Below are 25,527 nucleotides of genomic sequence, written 5' to 3'. Positions count from 1 at the left end.
TTTCTTTTGTTTTCATGCACCTTAATATCAACATTAACATGGAATCAAACAAACCACTGCACAAGCAAACACATAACAAACAAACAGACATGCATGTATGGGTATTTCAAACCACGTCTCAAACCATGTTATCTTACAGAACCATCACTACATAAACCACAACAAAACATTAAAAAAAATAAGAATTAGGGTCTTGTTTTGAATGAATTTTTATCTCTATTGAATTATGTTCTTTATTGACACTATGACTATTTCTGCTCGCAGCTCGCTTTGCAGCTTTTCAATTCAGGCCTCATCCAGCACTTTTGAATCCTGTTCTTTTCGTAATGGAATGATCATAACAAGCAAGAGAATTAAATGACCCTTTGAATGATATCAAATATGCATTGTGTAATATTGGGAGTTGGGAGAAATTAATGGCCAACTCAGATTTCCAAACATTTTTTGAGGGGTTTATAAACCCTTAAAAAAAAACTCAATTTTTTTTTGGAAATCTGAGTTTGGCCATTAATTTCTCCCAACTCCCAATTTTACACAATTCATATTTGATATCAATCAACAGATCATTTTATTCTCTTTAAAATGATACCATATAGCTTGTTTTGATCATTCCATTGCGAACAAATATATATATGCTTTTCACAGTTCACACTTCACACATTTTCCTTAACCCCGGGAAATTTACAAACAGTAACAGTTTGTTTCAATTCAATTATTACCCAGCAATATTCCCACATGCCCCTTGATCTTTAGACCCCGGGGGGGGGGGCACTCAGTATATAATGCATAGTGGGTATGTGCCGCGGAGGGGACCCCCATTTTTACACTCAAATTTCCGTTCCAAGGCATAGCATTTCTGTCTTTTTGAGAAAAAGAACAAAGAAAGCCGCTCCAATGCATAGCATTTCCTTCTTATCGAGAAAAAAGAAGAAAGAAATCCGCTCCAAAGCTTCGCATATTTTTCGTTACGCCGTTCCGGTCGCATTGACAAGCGGCCGTAGAGCGCTTTTCGACCATCGCCTAAGCGCGAGCGCACCCGGCAGAGGCCGCGCTAGCTGCGTCATGCACGATTGCCCGTTCCATAGGGATGCATACGCACCACGTCACAGAGATACGGAGATCCGTTCCGAGGACCCCCGTTTTCACAAACATTTGTAGTTCCGAAGCCCGTTCCGAGGACCCTCCTTTTTACAATAAGCCCGCTCCAAGGCCCCCGTTTTTTGCCTCGCCCGCGGCACACCCCTACCACTTTTTTGGTCGAGTGCCCCCCCCGGGCTTTAGACTTAATTACCCTATCATATTATAAAGCATTATGAATTATATACTCCCCCCCCCCCCCCTGTGTAGATGAGACGTTATATAGAGATCTATCAACACTAAAAGTGAAATGTATATATATATGATTGTGACATATTAAAAAAGTATTACTAGATCTAGTACTATTGATAATAGCATGTAAATAACAAGTTCAATCGTGACCCCTCCCCCTAAAAAAACCACTGTATGATATGGGTCACACACGGCCGATCACCGCGATCTTAATTGCATGCTAACTGCACTGTGATGACGTCATTAGAATATCATCAAGCTGGAATAAAAGTCCGAGAATTAATACAATTTGATCAAGCTAGGCCAGGTAAGTATTGAAAAGTAAAATTAAGTTGTGATTTATTCCATAGATAGATTCAGTTGACATGATCGGCCCGTTAAAATAATGCTTCATTTATCTCGTTTTTGTCCCAATTTTATTGCGACTCTAGTTTTGATTATTGCAACAAAGATTCATAAAAATCCTACATTTGCCTTCAGTCCGATACATTGAATTCTGTGATGGGCAAATTTGGCAGTAAAATTACACGAAGGCTGCGACGCCGACGATGCTGATCGGAATCGAACTTATCTAGCGTTAGAAGACTAAATCTAGTAACATTAATTCTGAGAAAAGGGCATTTCACTGATTTTTTACCAATCGATATGTAGGAAAGTTGCTTGCAAATGACATCACAAATCAAATAATTATTTTTTGATGGATTTTTCTCAAGTCAAAGTTTTTCAGCGATATTTTCTATTTATATTATTAATAATAGATTATTTTTTCTGCAATTTTTACAATCATCAATAATAATAATAGTCTTTTGTCAGGGTGAACTTCCCCTTAAGAGCAGTTGCTTCCTTTTGAGGTTTAGAGATGAGTGACAACTTTTTCTTCTTTGTCAGAAAATAAGGAATTCAACCTCCTTAAAATAATGGCAGACTCGGTCTCGTGTCCTGAATACAGAATAGTAATACAAAAATAATTTTAAAAATCCAATAAAAATACCAAATAAAAAATAATAAATCCTGGATCTGCCACATTGAGAGAATGCTGAAGATCATCATCACTCATTGTGAGTGAGGGTGAGTACTGTTAAATCCAGAAGTAATCTTTGCCGAATACCAGAGACAGAGTAGATGAAATTGAATATCATCAGGGGACCGGGGGGGGGGGCACTCGACCATAAAAGTAGTAGGTATGTGCCGCGGGCGAGACAAAAAACGGGGGCCTTGGAGCGGGCTTATTGTAAAAAGGAGGGTCCTCGGAACGGGCTTCGGAACAACAAATGTTTGTGAAAACGGGGGTCCTTGGAACGGGTCGCCTGCGTGCGAGCGCGTATGCATCCCTATGGAACGTGCATGCAGCTAGCCCGGGGGAACGACTGCCGGGCGCGCTAGCGCAGAGGTGATGGTCAGACAGCGAGCTGCGGCCGCTTTTCACCAAAATTGCGACCGGAACGGCGTAACGGAAAATATGCGAAGCCCTGGAGCGGATTTTTTTCATCTTTTTTTCTCGAGAAGAAGAAAATGCTATGCTTTGGAGCGGCTTTCTTTGTTCTTTTTCTCAATAAGACAAAAATGCTATGCCTCAGAACGGAAATTTGAGTGTAAAAATGGGGGTCCCCTCCGCGGCACATACCCACTATGCATTATATACTGAGTGCCCCCCCCCCGGGAGGAGGAGGAGGAAATCAAGAATATCACAATCATTGTAGAATAACTATTTATTTCTCTCTTTTTCATTTATGCTCTAAATTTGGTCAATTTTCAGGGGTTCCGTACGAGGTGTGTCACCATGTTTTCTCTTCTCTATGGGTTATGGCAGTTCATGTTCAGACGAGATGAGTTCTTTATTCTCATCCTTGGTTTAGATAATGCTGGTAAAACGGTGAGTTCATTCGTTATTCTTATCTTATTACCATATTACCAGATGTACTGGAAAATGCAGAGGTCTGCAGTCGAGTTTCCAGGTCTATCTCTCATCCAAATTCTTTGTATCTTCCTCCTAAAAGTTTATCAATCTGATACTTAAAACAGTGCCTATTGGGTGTTCAAACTGAAAGCTAACCCTTTTCAATTCCCGCATTTCATAATTCGTCTGGAGTTTTTTTTTGGACTTGTTATATTTCACACTTACCGGTATTTGGCACAGCTTTGAGCTCTCTGTCAGTATTCAGATTGTGCGTAACAGTTTTTCCTGACTTGTGGGGTGTTGCAAGAAACTCGCGATCAATTGCAAGTCTATTTTGGTTCCTAAATAAATCATTAGTTTTTGCAAACTTGCGATTGATTGCTAATTTACTTCTTGAAACAAGCAGTGTAATCTGATTTGCTACAATTAAAATTGATATATCTATTACCGCAGAATGTTTGCAATTGATTGCAAATATTTTCTTTCAACACCCCCTAAGGAATCTTGGCCAAATAGGAGCCAAACAAATCGAATCTATAAGAACATGGTCAAATGCTGTCAACCTTCATCCACTTTTCGAAGCACTAAATAATGTCAGTATTGTTTTCCTCTGCAAAATGAAAAAAAAATGAATTTATAATCTGGCAATTAAGAACGAACCCTTGAAATCAATGTGACGTCACATAATTCAGGTCAGTGATAAGACTCACTGGTTAATTTGAGATTTTCTCAGGAAAAATACTTGGCTTACAAGCTGTGAATATGCATTAAACCAGCATTCTGTTGGTTTATTTAATGGGCTAATATTTTCTCTGATATTAATGATATATTCAAATTTTTATTTGACTATTTTTGTTTCATGTCTTCTTTTTCTAAATACTTGTTTCTCAGACCTTCTTAGAACAAGCACAGATGCAGTTTGTGAGGGGATACAAGGCTAAGGCACTAGACAAAATTACAACCACTGTTGGCCTAAATAGTAAGTAGTTTAGTGTTCACTAATCTTCACTAATAACTTTGATTTTGATAGGCTGAATTCATTCATTCATTTTCCATCACTGATGTTAAGTTACTAGTGATTATTCTTCATGGATTTTAATTCATGATTTTCCAGTAATAATTGTAAGTCTATCCTTTATTCTTTTTATACAAATAAGTTGAGTAAAAATCACAAATATGCGTGAAGGGTGTCACATTGATAATTACATCCAGGATTTGGTGGATAGGTGCACATCATTAAATAACATGAGCTATAGAACAGAAAAATGGCTTTTAATTCTGGGTAATCAAAGCTTTTGCTTCTATATCAGTTAGGGTGAATTAATGACACAATACTGCATGAATTTATTTATCTCTTGTCAGTTGGAAAGATTGATACCTCATCTATTCGGCTGATGTTCTGGGACCTCGGTGGGCAAGAGGAGCTGCAGGCATTATGGGATAAGGTAAAGCCAAACCTCAGCACCATTTCATGAAAGCTGTCAGCACTAAACAAAGTACATGTAGTTATTCTTTGACTGTTGTCATATTAGCAAGTCTAGGCTTGTGCTTCTCAGCCAATAAAACAATCTCAAATTTCGTCAGCGCTGACAATTGTCGGCGGACAGATGCTGATGAACAACTCCCGGGCAGTGTTTCATCAATATTTGTTGTCTAACTATTATCCATGTTTTTCAGTTGCTTAGAATCAGATTTTTTTTCTGTTACTATGATTAACTATCTCATAATGGCAACTTTTCATTGGTGACAGACTTGTAAAAGTACACTTCCATAGCTAGTCTTGTTTGGTCCATATGTAAAAATAGTTTCATTAACAGTTTTACCAAATTACACATGGTCCAACTTCCTTTTCCTACAACCTGTAGGTGATTATGATGGTGATGAGGTGATGATGATGATAATGAGATGATGATGATGATGCTGATGATGATGACGATGGTGATGATGGTGATGATGACGATGATGGTGATGATTATGAGGTGACAAAGATGAAGATGTTGGTGATGATGATGAATGTGATGAAGATGAAGTGATGTTGGTGAGATGACGATGATGATAATGATGAAAAAGAGGAAGAGAAAGAAGAGAGAAGAGAAGGAGGCAACAAGTCAAAGATGATGATGATGATGTTAATACATTTTGCACCAATCTAGATTAAAATTTCTTTCTTTATGTTTTCATCTTTACAGTATTATGCTGAATCTCATGGATTGATCTATGTAGTAGATTCCTCAGACCCTGATAGGTTAGAAGAATCAAGAATAGCTTTTGGTAAGTTCTACTTCATTCAGATCTAGTGTATTCATCAAGTAAAAAAATGGTGATATGTCTACTACTTGAAAACCCTATGCCTCTGTTGCCTATACAGCAAGCTACAGTTAGAGAGGTTAAAAAACTATTGCAGTCTCAGAGGCAAACCGATAAACTAAAAAATTATCTGATGGTGACAGAAACATCGGTCCATAATTGTAATTCATGATATTTTGTATATGAATTGAATTTATCCATATTTTTATAATCAGAACTACATGTAATTCACTTTCCAGTTTCATTCATCTTGCCTCCTGTTTTTTTTCTATTGTTATTGTTGTTAGTGCTATATTATTATGATGATGACAATGATACAATGAATGGAACTTTTATCAATTTATTTTTTCTATTTCACTTTTCAGATTTGTTTGTACCACCATTGTTCATCTTGTTTCTGTTATATGTCTCTATATTCTTTTTCTTATCGTTCATTGCATCATCATCATCGTGATTATTAGTGGTAGTATCACAATGATGATGCAATGAATGAATGAATGAATGAATGAATGAATCATTAAGTCATTCTGTTTGATTTTCTATCTAATACAGAGCAAATGTTAGAAAGTGAAGCATTGATGGGAGTCCCTCTTCTTGTCTTAGCAAACAAACAAGATGTCCAGGTGAGTACGAACAAGGTTGAAAACATAACCCTTTAGTTGGTCTATTTTGTTTTTAATATTGTACTTTTTCATAAAGCAGTTCCGAAGTTTCATCTGACTTTATGCAGTACTAAACTCTGGTGACTTTTTCTTGTGCTCAGCCGGATACTCAATAACATCAGCTACGTGTAAAGATGAAATTTGATAATTCTCACTTTATTCAAACCTTTTTCATTTTCAGCAACTATATGATTGCGAAGATCATAATTTTTCAAGATTATAAGAGAATTATAGAAAGTTCACACACATAATAAGTAAAATTCTGATATCAAATTCATCACAAGAATACATGTAAGTCATCAGTCATGCATATAGCCATGCATAATTTACAGACAGCTTTATTAACAGGGCTATAGTACAGGGCCGGTATTCAATTGAAAGTATTGATTTTGTTAAGTATTTTACTTAGCATTGTACTTAACTTGGCTAAGCAAAATGCTTACACTCGTATTCACATCTAATCTAGCTATTTTACTTTATCAAGCCAAATTCAAGCAAAATACATATTAATAACTATTGTGACGTCATAAGAATTTAGCCAAATAATGCACAATTAATGTATCCTCCTGTGCACAGGACGTTAGACTGTGTACGTTTACATGTATGTTTGTAAACTGCATGAATGCCAGACTTTAGCCAGGTGAGGGGGCTGACTTAGATTTAAGCAAAATACTTAGCCAGAAAATGCAATTGAATACCAAAGATTGATAAGTGTCTTACTTAGGCAAAATGCTGAGTAAAATACTAAAAATTTGGCTTAAATATTGAATTGAAACCGGCCCTGGGGGGTGTTTCACAAAGATTCAAGTATGACTTTCGTCGCACTTAAATGCTGACGCGTACATGATATGCAACGCCCAATCTGATTGATAGATACATGTACACGGTAGTGCGCATCCCGTGTGCGAATGATCTGACCAATGTGGTGATGTCTTCTGAACCGTACGCAACTGGGAATTTAAGTGCGACTCTAAGTCACACTTAAATCTTTGTGAAACACCCCTCAGGTCTTGATAAATGTAGTGTAAACTGGCAGTCAGGAGATAAAGAGGTTCAAATCCTACTGGTTCCAAGATTTTTCTGACTTATCAGATCAATCAGTACAATCTTATTTACTGGATAGAAAGCCAGAAGTTGTATTTACAAATATAGTGTAAGCCAGTTTGTTACATATAATATTGTCTTGCACCAATAAGGTACTTTGAGATAAAATTCAAACCTAGGCGAACGATGGTACAATTTCTTTGTATGATTGATTCCATATTAGATAAACAATATAATCAATCATTAAAATTCAGCCTTACAAACAAAACATAAGCTTAGTGTTATGGGGCCCACTTCCACAAATCACTGAAATCAATTTTTCACTGCATCGATGCTTGAAGTAAGCCAACAAATCTGAAGTATGATCCAATAACAAAACTTGATGGAAAAGTTAATGTACTTAGGAACGTTAAACTTATCTCTATTGATCGTTTTTTATCAGTTTGATTCAATTAAATTTATAACGGAAATGTGAGTATACTTAGAAACGGTAAACATCTCTAATGATTGTTTTTGATAGATTTGATGTAATTCAATTTATGACAGAGATGTAAATATTATTAGAAATGTTATGCTTATCTCTACTTCTACTGACTGTATTTGATTGATGTGTTTAATTCACATTGTTTTATTTTTAGGGCCATCTTCCAGCAGAAGAGGTAAAGAAGGAATTCAACAAGACAGCTAAGCTGATGGGTCACAGAGCATGTCGGTTACAACCAGTATCTGCATTGACCGGGTAAGACATGTCACACACCAGCTAATAGAAACTTGTTTAGTCATGATGCAACAAACCACAGCAGTAGGGTCAAATACAAAATTGTTCTCCTATAAGGTGCCGCGAGCCTAATTACAAGAGGGATGCAAAAGATATTCATTCGACCCAACCAATTCCAAATTTTTATATTGCTGAATGACAAAAGTGTATGAATATTATTGGCCATCTAACACTGATTACCGGTATAGGGAGGGTAACTACTGAAAATCATTTGCCCAAATTGGGAAGAAATATTGATGACTTTGGAAATATTTTTGCTGGCGGAAGAATTAGGGCTACTTTACTGTTTCAGGTGATGAATTTGATCCCATCAGGAGATGTTTTCATAAATGCCAATTTATTTTTTAAATGAGCTGGTCGAGGTACCCTTTTCTGGTCAGATATGGAATGTCAGATGTATATCCCATCCAATGGTAGTAAACATTCGACCATCTAATTTCAACTTTATTTTTTATGAATTTTTTAACAGTGCAATTTTAACACACAAGTCTTTGGGAAATGTTTTATGCGTGTGATCCCATAAGTGGATTTATTATTAGATTATTTTGGTTATGTATATCTGTCGTATTGATTTGTATCAAGGGAAGTGTGTTGGTTCTTGTGGATGTTGCCATTCATGTCCAGTTTGAGATGGGCAACAGTACTTACTCTGTGGGCTGCAGTACGTAGTTTTTACCCTTTTCTCTACCAGGGAAGCAAGGACATGTGTGGTCAACATTCATTGTTCCAGTTATCTCTCTTGGTTCTATTGTTTTCTCACTCTGTTTACAAGTTAAAATTCTTCATAAGATGCATGATGCTGATGATGATGATGGTGATTATGATGATGATGATGATGATGATGATGAGGGTGATGGTGATGATGATGATGATGATGATGATGACAATAACAATAATGATGATTGTTAGTACAAAAGTTTCATTCATTTCATTTCATTTCATTTCATGGTTTATTTATTTCCATTAAAACAATCATACACATACTGCAGCTAGAAAGCTGAAATGTATGTATTTACAAATATATATAACAATTGCACATGTAGCATTAAAAAATTATGTAATAATGATAAAACTAATGATACATTAAGAAAAATCCAGTATACAATAAAATTACAATGAAAATATACACTTTATGAGTTATTAAGAAGATCAATGAAATACGGTATTGCACTATGTTTAAAACGGGAGGTCCTGCATTTGTATTGCATATATTTTTGTTTATTGCGTAAGGTCATGCCAACAACTTTCCTTTCCGGTAACCAGTTTTCACAGTGTGGATTTTTGCTCACAGATACTGCAAAATCAGAGCATAATTGTTCACGTCTATCTTTTAGTGTATCCAGTTTGCATCGTTTTAAAGCATCTTCATAAGTAGAATAACTTTGACCGAAGATAATTTTACAAACTCTTTTCTGGATTCTTTCTAGTTTCTGTACATGATCTAAAGTTAAACTTCCGTTAAACACAGGCACACAATATTCTAAAACAGGGCGAATGTATCCGATATATATTTGTATTAAGTCAGAAATTGGTAATTTATATTTTTTCACTAATCTAAACATATAGAGCTTTTTATTGCACTTTTTTAACATTTCAATTATATGGAAGTCCCATTTTAAATTATATTGGATATAAACTCCTAAAATCTTTAAGGTATCAACATAAGGCAGTTCTGATTCGCCGATATGCAAAGACTCACATAAGGGTGCATTTTTCATAAATGTTATGTTCATTGCCATGCACTTACTAGGATTTAGTGTCATATGATTACTGTCTGTCCATTCTAATAAATCATCTAATACATTTTGTAATATTGATAGTTTTTGTAAGTTTCTGTTTTCAAGTAACGTGAGATCATCAACGTATTTGAAATAAGGCAACAATTGTTCTTGACAAGCATCATTAAACATAATCAAAAATAAAATGGGTCCTAATTTCGTGCCTTGGGGCACTCCGGCGTGGGTGGTTACATATTCTGAAAAGTTATTCTGATATTTTACACACTGAGATCTTTGTTCTAAAAAACTAATGATCCAATCAATAATAAACGGTCTAACTCTAAAATCAATTAATTTTCTAACTAAAATATTATGGTCCAACTTGTCAAACGTTATAGTAATAATCAAAATAATAATGATACAATGATAATATAAAGTATGGTGATGATAATTATGATAATGACGATGATCAATAATAATGATGATAATACTGAAAATGCATAAAATTTAATTGATAAATATGTTTATGACAGTAAAAATAGTAATAATGATACAAAAAGTATGTTTATAATTTTGATAATACCTGTATTACTAATTTGAAAGGGGAGGCTCATATTTTGTTTAAGATTGATTTGTATTGATTTATGTAATGTTTTTGTTTTTATGTTTCTCTGATTTGTAGGTTGAAAATAAAATGAATATAGAAATGAAATAAACCTGATAAATTCAATTCAAATAATGATATTGATAGCAGCAGCAGCCATAATGATAATGAGATTATTTATTTCATACTTGTATTTTCATGCACAAAATTTCCTAATTGAATGAAGAGCTTACTTCCAATCTTCTGTTGTTGTTTTTTCTATTTTCCTTGGTATGTATAGAGAAGGAGTTCATGAAGGTATCGCATGGCTTGTAGATAGTGTTAAACACAATGCACCATGGAGACCGCCTAGAGAAGCAGAAATTCATTGAATGCCTGGGAACCATCCAAATACCAAGGATCTAATGTCAACAGCGCCCCCTTCTGGCATATCACAGCCAATCTTTCATCTCCCTATCTATCTAAAGGAGGCTTCACATAATAAATCGATATGGGCTTTTGAAAGAAATTTGCAATTAATCCCATGTCACTTTTATATCCTCAAATGATGCAAGTCTTGCAATTTAATGCAAAGCCATCATACAACTCCAAATCAAGCACAAGCTTAGTATTTTTCTTTCTTTCTCTCTTATTCCAACCAAGAGTAGAAAATGTTATGCTTTGGCTAAAATTGATCCACCAATAGCAATTGGAATATGCAATTAATGGCATATGAACTTCTTGCAATGTATGTTTGTTTCATGATCATGGTTGGTTAGTAAGTTGAATAAACCAATAATATAAAGGTTTTATAAAATATGTTATATATTTTTATTATATATCGCCAATAATGATAACCGGCTTGGGTTTACTTCTGTATGTAATGGAGGTAAGAGTTTAATATTTCTTGGGAATTGTTGGTTGCTATGATTTAAGAGGAAATTGTACTGGTTTTTGGTTGAAATTCACAGGGCTTTATTTGTCCATCTTATATCCTTGAAGCATGGAGGGCTGTACATCTTAAAATTGTAAAAAAAAGAGGATCATATTCATTTTGTAGGCAAAGAACATTTCTTGAGAAGATTCTAGTTATTTCGATTTAAGTTTGTTTATTCATAGAAATATTGCTAAAGTGAAGTTTTAGCTGTGTATACATACAGCAAATCTGTACAACAAGATGAATAAAATAATGTCTTGAATCTTTTGTTACCTAAAAAAATAAATATTTTTACAACAGGTTTGAAAAAAAAAATATATTTTAGTATTCTGAAATAAGATGCAACATTCTTTTGACTTTAAACAGTTCTTTACATAATTTAGGAGATTGTTTTCAGATAATATGAGGTTGTCAATCATTGTCACATTTCATAAATACCGATATTCCTAGGTCCCGTCTTACAAAGAGTTACGATTGATCCAATCACCCTCGATCCTTTGGAAATCCATAATTCTAATATTTTCTACTTGAAATTTGAACTATGTCCTTTGTAAACAAAGAGAAGGACAATGAATTTTTAAGAAAACGATGAATGTATGAATATACATCACAGTCGGAAAATATTTTGAACAATCATGTATAATAGAAGTTGACCTTACTGGCTTTCCATAGTTGTGGTTGATTGGATCAATCGCATCTTTGTAAGACGGGGCCCTGAACTCAGTGAGCTGTCACCATTAAAAAAAATGTTTTGATGCAAAGTTTTTCACAACCCATGTATAAGAATGAATAAACACACAAATAGATCAGTTAAAAGGATTAACAAGTGGGAAGTATCTTAGGTCAAAGGTGAATTAGTCAGATCTTGCCCTCGTAAAATTTCAGATCAAATCCCTCGTATTGAAAGATTTGCCATAATTCCACTTCTACTCATCAGCAGATAACTACCATTGTTAAAGATGATGATATCGCATGTTATACAATGGTGATATGGATCCTTATCAATTGATTGGCTGAAAGCTATCATGTGACCAGTCATTTATTTCAGCTGATGACTAGTACTATTGACTGGTTCTATTGACCAGTCATAGTTTTGAGATGAGAGGATGGTTTATCAAATAACAAGGATCCACATCACTATCTTATAAAACAAATAATACACATAATTTTGCTGGTTTATTTCCAATTTGTCTAATGCCAATTCGTCTAATTAGCAACGTGTCTACTATCATTTGGTCGTCTTCAATTCGTCCACTGTCCACATGGTCTAATTGACATTTAGTCCACTCACCATTTTGTCTAAAAATCAATTGGTCCAATAGCCATTTAGTCCATAAAACATTTGGTCTAATTGCATAAGTGTTGATTGTGCGAAAGGAATGAAAAAAAATGGGTATTAGATCAACAAGTTTTTAGACGAAATGGTCATAGACCAACTGGTCATAGACCAACTGGTGAATAGACTAAGTGGTGATTGGACCATGATGGTTATTGGACCAAATGATTGTTAGATGAAATGTTGATGGACGGAATGACTAAATGAAGGTACATGTAGACCATGTGGTGAGTGGACAAGTTGGCAATAGACGAATCAGGAGTTTACCATTTTGCTTGGACATTTAAGAATAATTACACTTAATTTTGAAGCAGTCCCATTGGACAATCGATCAATATAAATTATCATATAGAATAAGAATAATAAAAATGTTAGGGAATACACAGTCCTCAATCTTGAGTTGAATTGGAACGGTGGAGTACACGTATTGGGGTTTAACAATACTTTAAATCAGAATGTATGTTATTTATTGTAAAGTTGTTTTTTTATAAAATGGTATATGTATATAAATGGAATTGATTGATGTACATTTATGTTGTTTTGTAGTGTAGAGAGAGAGAGAGAGGGAGAGATAGTGTGTGTGAGTGATGAGGAGGGAGGGGGGTGAGGGCAGGGGCGGATCAAGGTTTTTTCCCGGAAATTTGACCCCCCCAAAAAAAAAAAAATGTTACCACCCAAAATCTAAGGTCGTTTCGTCCCAAATGATGTATTTTAATTATGTATTTTTTTCCATCATAGAAGACCACAAATAATAGGGGGACATTGGCCCCCCCCCTTTCCAAATTGTAGGGGGACACGTCCCCCCTGGGATTTTCGCTCATGGGTGAGGGAGGGGAATGGATGGGGGGGGGGTTCGGAGAGGAAGTGGTTATGATCGAAATGAATAGTGTATATGGAATAGTCACAGGTAAAGATGATTTAAGAGGGGAACAGGAGGTAATATAATTGAGGGATCGGAGAGAAATGCGTGTTTTACATCATTTCCCTCTGTCTTCCTCCCTCTTCTCCAATCCCCGCATTTTCTCAATTTCTCTCTATTTTCTTTTTACGCACAACCTTTCTCACCGCATCAGAGGAAACTTCAAAAAGAAACTCTCCGTTGTTTCTCCTGTTTAAATCTCCTTGGTCACCGTCTATCATTAACTATGCGATCTAAAAATGAATTTCCCTATATTTGTGATCGAAGACCTTTTTTTTTTTTTTTTTTTTTTTTTTTTTTTTTTTTGCTTGTCAATTTTTTTCTAGTACGAAATCCTTTATTTGTGATCGAAGACCTTTTTTTTTTTTTTTTTTTGCTTGTCAAATTTTTTGGCGGACGGTTTTGCCCCCCCCCTGTAGAAAATCCTAGGTACGCCACTAATTAGATCCGTTTGTATTGGAGAGGAAGTTTGACCTGACCAATAGTTTGTTGTAAAAATACATGAAAAAAAACATTAATGGAGGTTTGAGGAAAATCCATTAGAAAATAAAAGAATTAATAAAATTTCATTTATAAAATTCGTGACTTCATAATATGAGCAGCTGCCCCATATGTTATGGAATGTAATTTTTTAACGGTTCATGATGACAAAAAACGTCTTTCAGGAGCGGATGTGAAATAATTTGTCTGTTGGTATACCAAAGATGCAATATTTTTTTAAGAAAATGACATTTCATATATTTTTTTAATTCTCGATACATGATGATATAGGAAGATGCTCGCATTTGACATTACAAATCGAAAATTAATATTCTAATAAGCTTTAAAAATCCGAGTTAATTGATTCCCTCAACCACTAGCGTACCTACGGGGGGGGGGGGGGGGGGCAGGGGGGGCCGCGGTCTGCCCCCCTGACGAGCCACAACCCATGCAAAGGACGTATCCCTGCCCGCCTGACGAGCTTGAAAGACCTTTTTTGCCCCCCCTGACGAGCTTGAAGACCTTTATTGCCCCCCCCCCCCCTGACGAGCTTGAAGACCTTTTTTTTTTTAATTTGCTTGTCAAATTTTTTCTCTGGTACAAAATCCTTTATTTGTGATTGAAGACCCTTTTTTTTTTTTTTTTGCTTGTCAAATTTTTTGGCGGACGGTTTTGCCCCCCCCCCTGTGGAAAATCCTAGGTACGCCACTGCCCTCAACCCTTTTTTTCTGCTGTTCTTACAATAAACTTTTTTTCAGGATGAACTTCCCCTTATTTCCTCATCGGATAGTATAGAAGGTGATGATATATGAATTTCACTTCAGCAGGTTTTTGAATAAATATTTTTTTAATCAACACTCATACACTTTTAGTATTTCACATTTCGCATTGCAGTTTCCATATTTTGAGTATGAATTATAAATTCGATTCCATTTCCAAATGATTAATTCTTTATGATTTCTGATGATGGTCCTACACCGGTGTCCAATATCATTTATTCAATTTACCCTGGCCCCCGTCTTACAAAGAGTTACGATTGATCCGATCAACCTCAACTATATATGTAAATCCATCAAAGTCATATTTTTTCTACATGAAATTTGTATCATATTCTCTGTAAACAAAAAGAAGCACACTGAGTTTTTAAGAAAACGATGGATTTAGGAATATAGCTTGGCCTATTATTTATAAAATATTTTGAACAAATAGGCATTTTAGATGTTGACATTGCTGGCTTTCCGTTGTTGTGAGAGATTGGATCAATCGTAACAATTTGTAAGATGGGGGCCTAGATTATCCTATTTTAACACCCTGACTGGATGGATTTAATTTGACCGTTGGGAGAGGGAAGCTAGGAAAATTGGGAGTCAATCCCTCTACGTTAGCTTTGGGAAAGGTGACTTCCTTCTCTCGTCAGCACTGTATTTCCAGTTCAATGATCAACATCCAATATGGACTAACTTTAATTAGGAAGGGCTTACTATTTCAACATTCACAGCGAAATTTAAGTTGGAAATGAACGATCTCTAGATTTACAACAAACTGGGCAGATTTCCAACCTTATGGGAAAGTCTATTAGAATTGAGGTATTTTCACTGATTAAAGTGATTTTATCTGAGGAGGAAATAATTGTGTATTCGACACCAGTTGTTCTCTGTGCAAATAACTATTTTGCCAAATCATTTTCCATGAAAATATACTGCAAAAGTCATAATACCATATTGTATACTTTGTCAATACTAGTATATGCAATAAGGTTTTATGGTGTTTTCTTTAATATTTTCATCTACAACACATTTTCTTCGAATTTATATTTTAACTCCGATTTTGTTTCGACGAATCTCAAACTTTTAACAATAACGAGGCTCCTCATCAACAGCATTGTGGCAGTCCTGCATTGTGGTCTCTGAATATAAAGACTGTCGAAACCAGCAGAAACAACATTGATAAATAAAGAAGAAGAAGAAAAAGAAGAATAAGAAGAAAAAGGAGAAGATTGAGAAGAAGAAGAAGAAGACGAAGAAGAAGATAAAAGAATATGAGGATGCCATATAGGGAGCCTTCAGTAAAGGAAGGAGATAAAAAATTGTAAAGAATGAAAATGTGAATACGAACGAGAATAAGAAAGAAAAAAGAATACGAAGAGAAGGAAGATGATGAAGGAGAAAGAACGATAAGAATATAGAGGAAGAACAAAAAGAAAAAGAAAAACGAAAAAGAGGAGAAGTAGAAAGGGAAAATATTTATGAGAAATATGCAGATAAGTAGAGAAATGTGAAGAAAGAAAAGACGTGTGATGATGAAAAAAAAGAGGAAAAAATATAACGGAGAAGAAAAAAGAAAGTAAGGAGAATGAAAAGAAAAGTAAACATTTTTACACTTCATACATTCTTTTGCAGCTCTTTTCATGCAAAATAATATTTTAAAAGAAATAAAAATGTCCTTATTTTTTTAGATTTCGGTATTGTTTCGTCTGCTTAAAGTTATCCCCCTTCTCTGCTCACTGTCTTTCACTCTCTTCTGTCGCTCTCTCTCTCTTCACATTCTCATTATCACTTTTATCCAACTCCTCATCTATCCCATCTCCATTTCGCTTTGCAACTCACTTTGTAGAAAACAAGACAACCCTCTCTCTTTCTACAATGATAGCAATTAACTGCAGTCAAAATTTAAGGCATATTTTGGTTTTTATTGCACAATGACAACTATTTTCTATATACATCACAACCAAATCAACAACAACAAATAACTATTTTAAGGCACAAAGAATGCTCTGGGTCTGGAAATAACAATGAATATTTCACTCAGCATTGAAACTACAGTACCACATCTTATAAATTTAGAAGTAAAAAAGTAATTTGAATAGTGAGAAAAAATCCACCTTAACAAAAATATCTTCTGGGTTTATACATTTTATATATTTCTTAAATTATTTCATCCTAGTACTTCCAAGCATCCATGATCAGTTTCTTCGTGAAGTTTTCTATACTCCTCTACAAAAGTACTGAAATAGACTGGAATTGTAAAGTACACTCGAATAAATATCAACATCATTATTAAATGAAAGCAAATGTATATAACGGAACGGGTAATTTGTTTTGGCGTATCCCACTTTTTTTCTGTCGGGTATACGAGATCCGCATATGAACTCAAAATTAATTAATCACTTCAAAAAAAAAAAGCGTGTTAGGCATTTTGATGTCGGATACTTGACAGCATGACTTGCAACGGATTATGACCAAATCGTCATTGGTTTTTAAGCCTACTCACATAACTATTATATACATTTTTTTCCAGTAGGTCATACGAACCTTTCAAATAAAAATAAAAGTATATACTCTTTCAAGACTCATAATTCCGAGTAGTTAGAACGTTGTTAGCCACAAAGAAATAAAATATCCTAGGAAATTGGCCTGCCAATAATATCGAAATGGAAGAACAAAAGACGACGAAAAAATACTTTATAAATAACGCCAACTGGTAGAATTAAGAACAACGCTACGTGATACACGTCTTTTGAAATATCAATGTTTGAATAATATAACTAGTCTATATTGCCTTCTCTATAAATTTGGTCTAGAAAAAGTAACTAAGACACTCAAATGAAATAAATAGGAATATTACACGTTTCCCGGCCAACATGGCAAACACAGCTAACATTCATATCAATAAAAATAAGCATACCGTCTAAAAAAAACCCTCAAAACATTTCATAATGGAAATTTTATGCACTGCATGGTCGCAGTGTTATTGCTTGCAATTAAAGTATAAAAAGAGCACCGTATATGGGAAGACTACCTGGTCAATTTTTTTGCACTATGAAATATGTAATTCAGCCTCGTGTATACTCGTTTGACCCTTGACCTTGGTATATTAGCGGTGCAGATACCCGGATGTAATTGGCCGAGACCAAGAAGACAAGGCAATATGATCCAACGAAGGCTTCCACCCTTAGGCGAGTAATAGCGGAGTCCTCGCAATAAAACAACGAAGATGTCATTAAGCGTTGCAAGGAGATATTAATAAAAATTGATGATACTGTTGCTATAATAATACTGCTTAGAGAATTAATGTTTTATTGTTTTGCTGTACACTTATATTGCCTGCCCATATTGCCAATTCATAAATTTAATTATAGCCATACGCTCTTCGCAAATGAGTGTTCATGTAGATCTTGTAATTCCTTTTTTAAATGATTAACTTAAAGGGGGTGTGAAAATTTAAAGAAAAATATATGATCTTCATGACAGCGATTGAAAAGATGAAACTACAAAATGACCGGGAAAGGGAAAGAAAGAGGAAGAGAGAAAGAGACAGGGGGGGGGGGTCATGAAGATTTTGAACCATAATCGATAATGGGCAGGTAGAATACAAAGGATGAAAATAGGGCAATCGCATTTTCTTTGATCTAAAAACTGTAATTTCAGTACCATTTGAGGCTCTGAATGAAATACAAAAATATATTGATATTTAAACTCAGCATAAAATTTGATTGTTTGTCTGGAGTACTGTCTTTTCACTCGTTGTGTGGGCAAACGATGAGCAATTAGAACATATATCTTGAGCTATGACCGAATGTACCAGATGTGGAAGACGTCGTTTGCGATTGGCTTGTGGATGGAAAAGTTGACAACGTCGATTCAGTGGAAGCGGCGGCGGCAGCAGCAGCAGCTGCTTGCTGACTATTATAGTAGTCAGTGATGGATGTGGTATAGTCAAAGTGACCCGCCATAAGAGGGCTAATCAGGCTTTCTGAGACAGGTATGTGTCCATTTGATGAGTTGTAGGATTGGGTGCGGTCGTACCAGGAGTAGCCTTCGTGATGACCACCATGTCCAGGGGTTCTGAAATGGTCAAGAGCAGGACCATGATGGGTCTGGTCGTTGGTCCGGTAGGTCAAGGTACGCTGGCCAGATTGTGGGTCGGTGTAAACCTGGAGCTCATTCTTAAGCGTTGAGATGGGCTTCTCTTCTTTACCGAGGTACAGCGAGACGAGTTGGTCCAGGAAGTTGCCATCCTGTTCGTTGGTCCCAGGAGGCGCTGTAGTGATAGGTCCACTGATTTGAACACTGTGTGGAGCATGAGTGTTGAGAGTGGTTAAAACGGGAGGATGTGGTGGAGGTGATGCATGTGATCCGTTGCTGTCAACACTACTTGCAGGACTAGCAACAGCTGAATTCCCATCAACGCTCGTATGTTGTTGAGAAATATCTGGAGAAGCACTGGAACAAAGACGCTCCTCTGTCATAGAACTGTCTTCTGTTCTCCTGGAGGTTCCTGCAGCATCGCTATCATGTACTGGAACCGCGGGAGAGAGGGACTGGTAGACAGGTGTCTTTGGACGTCCTGCGAGTCCTTCGTCACCAAGAGCAGTTGGGATATCAAATATGTCGGAGAAGTTCGAGAGATCAATATTAATAGAGGGCGTGTGCTCGGCAAGCTTGATGGTTGAGGTCTCACCGACTGTCGTAGGTGGCTCTAGACGTGGATGCTTGGAGTCCTGTAGAGAGTGAAGATCAGGAGGTGCAGGTCTCTTCAGCGGGGATACAACCGGCTGCTTCACCGGTGTCAGGATGGTATGACCCTGCTGAGGACTGATCAACTCGGTGGTGCCGTAGACTGAAGGATTCATCTCCATCGGAGCTTGCTGGTTGCTCATCAAGATCTGTCCAAGGGCGTCCATAGGGTGGTTGTGGTACGTTGGCATTGCCGATCTCGCCAAGTCAGAATGAACTCCAGAGCTGTCCACCCCGTTGTGACCCTTCGGCACACCCGAGGACGTAGCGGCCGCCGCAATGACCGCACTGCCATCGTACCCGTAATCGTATGTCGTACCGTCAGCGGAATGGAGTTGAGGGTTGTAAGGATATGCCCCAGTCTGGTGCTGGTAACCGGATGTGGTTGAGGGGTGCTGTCCATCTTGTCTGTAGCTTTGGAAGGCCAAGTTGTAGTCGTCTTGTGAGGCTGAGAAGTGAGTCCAGCCGTCCATCTGAGGCTGGGATGGAGGGTAATAGTTGCCGTAAGATTGTCGGTTGCTGTACGCATTTTGAAAAGTACCTGTCGTCAAAAAATAAAATGAAATTCTATCTTGTTAACACTTGAAACATTGCTTAATGCAGACTTAATTCTACTGAAGACATGAATCCAGAAATATAATATTTAACTTATAAACAACTTAGAATCAGTATTACCATAAGCATAATTTACGAATTATGTAACTATGTAATTACCAACCTACCACCTGCCCCTAAATATAACATCTTTCAGACAAACTTGATGTATACTTCACTCTGGGCTATTGCAATTATCACATTAAATTAGATTCGAACCCGGGATAAAATTGGAGTAACAAGAACCCAGCTCTAACAATGAGCAATTTGGATCTTGAATAGAGGTTGCATCTTGAGGTCAACTAAGACAATAAGATAAAGGCACGTCTAATAATTTTGATCCACTTGCACAAATGGGAGGTGGGGGGGGGGGCAGGTGAAATCGTGATAACTGTCTTAAATCACGTTACTCAAATCCTAGTTTCTGATTGGCTTAGAGCAATATTGATAATGAAAATCACTGGAAATATGCTCCGTGACACAATCCCGGTGGCTACGGTATTTAGGTTTGCCTTTCAACGCACAAAACAAAACGACAACTAATCTTTATGATACATCAATATATCACAATCGTCAAATGTTTTCTTACCTTGTCCGGCAACAAAAGGGTGGTTATCTGTGTCTGTCTGTCTCTGCCCATTACTGTATAATGATCGGATGTGAGAGCGTAGAGAGTAATGTTCCTTGGGGAGTTCTGAGCCAGGTTCGGTGATCTCCGAATTCTGGACCTCACGAAGTTGTCGAGCCACCCGGTCAACACGATTGAAAGATTTGTGAATATGCGTACCCTGTTGAAAAAAAGGAAAAGAAACAAATAATAAATTAAATAAATCAAACGGAAATTTTGTTTTCTTCAAATTACTGAAAATGGCAGTTACAAGAACATTATCGTGCAATGTCCGTGATAATATCAAACTGAAACAAAACCCAAAAGGCATTGATGTTCATTGATTCTAATATTCAACATAATGAATTTAGTCTGAACAGTGTAATCACTAATATATAAACACATTTTAATGTATTTTCCTCCTTTCTGCTACATGAAAAGCCCCTAAGTGATACAGCCCCTGTATACAGCTTAACATAAATAATTGCGATAAAAACAATACATACCACTTTCTTGCAGATCTCCTTCGGTCTCTCGTGTCTATGTGATCGATGGTATTCTAGTAGGGCCATCTTGGCTTGTGATGTAGTCTTGACCACGTCCGGGCGAGGGTGATCATGTACACCCTTTGACTGAAACAGGATGACCGTATCTAAAGATAGAAGGAACAAAAGGAAAATGTATGATAATATATAGTATTATTGATGGCGAAGGTGGTGCAAGGATATGAATTTTCAAGATGTATCAGAAATTGCAACCAAGATAGGTTGACTAAAATGAATATAGCGAAGAAAATAAGCACAACAATTAAAATATCACCAATGAGAAGAAAATTTGTTATGTCAAGTTTGGATGATTAAAACAGCAATCGTAGTCATTCCTGTAAATGTATTTACATGCAATATCGTCAGCAAGAAAATTAGGGATATTTAAGGCTTTTCAGTCTATTATGAGTTAAGCCTGATGGCGATCATCATTACTATACAATAAGAAACAACTAATGACTGATCACAAAATTGAATTTAACATGTGTTTTTTTAAATCTTTATCAATATGCATAACACTGTGAAATTATATTTAATTTTTTTTTTATCTTACCAGTTACTCGCCAGAAATGTGTAACAGGGTAACCCGATTTTCCCGCGCAGATCATGTGAAAGAGCTTGCCATCGCATCCATTCCTCGGGCATTTCTTATCGGCTTGCTTCTTACGAGCACGGTCTGAAGTGGCTGGTCGAACAGTCACGACGTCTCCCGTACTTGTTCGGCATCCTTTCGAACACAGAAATACGCCTGCAAGAATAGAGAAAATAACAAATAAGAAACATTATTCGATGAAAATAGAGTTATATAAACAAAGTTGAATAAGTCTGTAGAATGAAAGAAAGTGAGTAAATGTATTAATTCTATAAATTATGAAGTCAAGATAATTAAGTAAGTAAGTAATAAGCAAGTAAGTAAGTAAGTAAGTTAAAAAAAAGTAAGTAAGTGAGGAAGTAAGGAAAGAGAGTAAGTAAGTATATGAAGGCCTGACATAATGAGTGTAAGTAAGAAGCAAGAAGCAAACAGCTAAGTAAATAGTCGAGTTAATAATAAGTATGTAGAAGAAAATAAATGTTAAGTGTAAAGACAACGAAGTCACAGGCCCACAGACTGTTAAGGACGTAAGTGAGAAAGTAATTCAGCAGGGCATTATAACTTTCGAGCTCATCCATTGAATCCCTTACAAAAATCGAACAATCTATTGCAAGCAATATACATGTTCATATCCTGAACGTTGAAGTCCAAAAATTGTTAAATTAAAAGCACCTGTATACATCGGTCCCCCTTTCATCTATTCGGTTCCCCAAATGAAAATGTGCTAAAGAGGGGCACTAATAAACTCTTCAAAGAAGACCGCATCCTGCTTTCTTCATTCAGTACTCAAAGACAATCCAATATCAAGGAGGAAACAAAAGGTAGCAAACAGAAATAGGTGGTATCAATAGACCGGGAGGTGTTCCCACGGGCAGGTACACTCGCCATTGTAACGGGCGCGCCCATTGTCTTGTGCACAGCCCCATTGTGGGCCATTCCGGTTTAGACCCAATTAATAGGCAATGTTGGCCTTTGATTTTAGCGCATCTATTGTGGGTTTCGGCAATGTCGGCCTTCATTGAAAATGATTCTTTAGAAGATGCTTTCAAGGAGAATACACCTTAACCCAGGTCTTCGTGGGAATGTTCGCAAGAAACCATTATTTTACTTAGGTCTGTCTGTATTCATGGCACTGACAATGATAATTGAAAGAAATTGACCACCTATCTCTATGAAGTTCCCACACAACCATGAGCAGATGTTAAAACATGAATTCCAACTTTCACAATCATGAAGGAAAATTGTTCAATGAATATGAGTTCAAAATGATGTTTATCTGTTTCTGGCATAATTATATAGCATCTGTTATCTTTTAAAGGTCAAACATAAACAATGAAAATCAAACTCATCAAAAACACATTTCAAAATATTGATAATCCGATTCAAGATAACACACACAGTTTGGATATTCAATAGTGTTTTCTTCAGCCTACCACTCTATTTTGTAAAGACAGAAAAGGGTAAACTTAGAAACACCTATTTCAGAGAAACGTCATTTAAACTTGATGTACTCATTTCCTCCTTGAACTATAAAGGATGCTCTATAAATCGTAATGCAAGCAGTAGCATTGTGACGAGTCGTTTACAGATAGTCTTATAACTTGATACCCTTCCCTGTATAGAGAGTCATTACATTTCCGCCTCGTTATTATATTCTTAGAAACAAGTCTTTTATTATCCAGATCAACTTGAAGAAATATTCTGCAACCAAACATTAATTCGTTTACTGCGATATTAGTGAATCACTTTCAGAAACATCATAATGTTTAATTTGCGACTTTGTTGCATGACTTGGAATAATTGTCCATTCAATTGAATTAAGTCTAAGCCAGGTCAAAACGAATCAATTCAGATCAATTATATCAAACCAAACCAAACCAACTCAAATCTAATCTAATCAGATTAAACCAAATAAAAAAATCAACTAAATCGAATCAAATCAAATGCAATTCAAATAAAATAAAATCGAATCGAATATCATATCAATTCTAATATCAAATCAAACTGAATTAAATCACATGCAATCAAATACAATCTTATAAGACTTACCGAGACATGACTTTTTGAGTACTTTCTTGTTGTGATTGTTGGTGTTTCTCATTGCCCATCCGCTCAGGTGCTTGCGTGCATCAATGTCCTTAGGCAAATATCTCATTGTGACGTCACCATCTATCCATTCATTGAACTCGTCATACTATAAACGATAAAAAAAAAGACATTGAAATTAATTAAGCTAAAAATTCAAGTAAAAATATTCTGCAGGTAGAATTTGTTGACGCCATATCATATATATATATTGTTTTGCATAATGGTAGAAAAAGAAATTGATCTTTAGCATGATGGAAAAGTTTTATTCAAAGCTAATTTCTTGCTTTGTTAAAGCATTTATCTAGAAATCATAATATATTGAAGTGAATTTCTCAACTGCAGTATGCTGTATGAACTTGTAGAATTTAAACAATTTTCAGAAATAAAACAATTATTGCTTGTATTAACACATTAACAGAGTTGGGAATGCTATTCGAGTCGAAACCTTATAAAGTTTGCATAATTTATTATGTAAAATTACCAACTTACTATTTTCAGTATAAGAATAAAACGTCGAGTGGAAGATTTAGACTTTCTTCGATTGGAATACCATTCAATAAATATATATCGAAACTATATTCTGCATATTCAAATACAAATATTTCTCAAAAATAAAAGTACAATTAATTAAATAACATTTTAACAAAAAAATGAAAACCGTATTCAGCATGTTCAATCTCTGAAAAAAAGTTTTCACAGATACGAATGGAACTTAAAAAGTACAAGTAGAACGAAATAACAATTTTGTGAATGTAATTAATCTGTAAGAAGAAAAACGCAAGGTAGCATTTTAAATGGATTGATGCAAATAAGCGTTTTGGAGGGTTATTTTTTTTACCTTATCAACTTTGATTTTCTTCTGCTTCTTCCAGTCGTCTCTGTCGGCTTTTGTGCTTCGTGCCCTAGTCGTTTTCCCCTCCCATCTTGAGGCTGATGCTCTGGGTACTGACCCCGTAGCTCCGGCGGCACATGCAGTAGCAGCCGCCCCTGAACATTCAGCCTCGTGCTTTGGGCTGATCTTTTGCACCATATTGCTGTGACGAGCCGAGGTGCGTGTCGCCGATGGTCTGACGATGTCGGTCGATCCCGAGGTTGATATCCCCGACGATGAGGGTGGTGGTAAAAGTGGAAATGGAACCGCAGGTTTGAGGAGCGGCGGTGAGGAAGGCGGCGATGAAACCTCCAAATCAACAGGTTTGGACAAAGTTGCAATAGCAGGTGGCCGAGAGAGATTACCAGACACCAGACCTGCTTCTAAATGATCCCCCATCTCGAGATCCGCCCCTATTTATACCAGGGGTGAGAAAAGAGGATTAGGGTTGAGTAAACAATTGTAATAGTCATCTAAACATGCAAAGCCTTGGTCATGCATTGGGGCGTTTTATCGCCTGGGATAGCTTTGGCGAATCAGACAAGGCACGCGTATCCCACGCATGCGCATTTAGTTGGTGGTGTCCATTGATTGGTTGGTAGTACGAAAGGATCAGAAACTAGTGAACCAATGGCCTTGAGTGTGTGGGATATTGGACGGCCTAACACCGATTTTAGTGTATTCGTCACAATTCAGTCTGCTTTTGGATATACTCAAGGAAACT

The 25,527-nt window shown here is 36.2% G+C and overlaps 2 protein-coding genes across 3 annotated transcripts; one reads left to right on the top strand and one right to left on the bottom strand.

Annotated features, from left to right (window-relative positions):
• Positions 1–1,440: 1,440 nt before the first annotated feature.
• On the top strand, positions 1,441–13,106 carry LOC129281069 (ADP-ribosylation factor-related protein 1-like). 2 transcript variants are annotated; one of them, XM_064112046.1, is made up of 8 exons: positions 1,441–1,636; positions 3,086–3,202; positions 4,118–4,205; positions 4,589–4,671; positions 5,416–5,497; positions 6,086–6,156; positions 7,878–7,978; positions 10,620–13,106. In XM_064112046.1, exons 2-8 carry the CDS (start codon positions 3,110–3,112, stop codon positions 10,708–10,710), a joined length of 609 nt encoding a protein of 202 aa, XP_063968116.1. In that variant the 5' UTR covers positions 1,441–1,636; positions 3,086–3,109; the 3' UTR covers positions 10,711–13,106. The 2 variants fall into 2 exon arrangements, with proteins under 2 accessions (XP_063968116.1, XP_054773034.2); XM_054917059.2 differs by having other exon boundaries at positions 1,568–1,631.
• Positions 13,107–16,658: 3,552 nt separating this feature from the next.
• Positions 16,659–25,302, bottom strand: LOC129280682 (uncharacterized). The gene is made up of 6 exons (XM_054916700.2): positions 24,771–25,302; positions 23,894–24,038; positions 21,806–22,000; positions 21,214–21,359; positions 20,690–20,888; positions 16,659–20,047 (listed from the first exon to the last, which is right to left on the bottom strand). The coding sequence occupies exons 1-6, from the start codon at positions 25,200–25,202 to the stop codon at positions 18,537–18,539; spliced, it is 2,628 nt and encodes an 875-aa protein (XP_054772675.2). The 5' UTR covers positions 25,203–25,302; the 3' UTR covers positions 16,659–18,536.
• Between the last annotated feature and the right edge of the window lie 225 nt (positions 25,303–25,527).

The sequence above is a fragment of the Lytechinus pictus genome, chromosome 17 (genome assembly GCF_037042905.1).
Source record: "Lytechinus pictus isolate F3 Inbred chromosome 17, Lp3.0, whole genome shotgun sequence".
Taxonomy (NCBI): Eukaryota; Metazoa; Echinodermata; class Echinoidea; order Temnopleuroida; family Toxopneustidae; genus Lytechinus; species Lytechinus pictus.
Note: the sequence above shows the minus strand (reverse complement) of the source record. Positions and strands in the feature narration are given on the sequence as shown.

What these genes read in the sequence shown, in the direction of transcription:
- LOC129281069 (XM_064112046.1), top strand. Translation starts at nt 3,110, where the DNA reads ATGTTTTCTCTTCTCTATGGGTTATGGCAGTTCATGTTCAGACGAGAT. An exon ending in TAGATAATGCTGGTAAAACG is followed by an intron (nt 3,203 to 4,117) that starts GTGAGTTCATTC and finishes CTTGTTTCTCAG; the next exon opens with ACCTTCTTAGAACAAGCACA. An exon ending in CAAACAAACAAGATGTCCAG is followed by an intron (nt 6,157 to 7,877) that starts GTGAGTACGAAC and finishes TTTTATTTTTAG; the next exon opens with GGCCATCTTCCAGCAGAAGA.
- LOC129280682 (XM_054916700.2), bottom strand. Translation starts at nt 25,202, where the DNA reads ATGGGGGATCATTTAGAAGCAGGTCTGGTGTCTGGTAATCTCTCTCGG. An exon ending in AGAAAATCAAAGTTGATAAG is followed by an intron (nt 24,039 to 24,770) that starts GTAAAAAAAATA and finishes TATCGTTTATAG; the next exon opens with TATGACGAGTTCAATGAATG. An exon ending in AGGAGATCTGCAAGAAAGTG is followed by an intron (nt 20,889 to 21,213) that starts GTATGTATTGTT and finishes TTTTTTCAACAG; the next exon opens with GGTACGCATATTCACAAATC.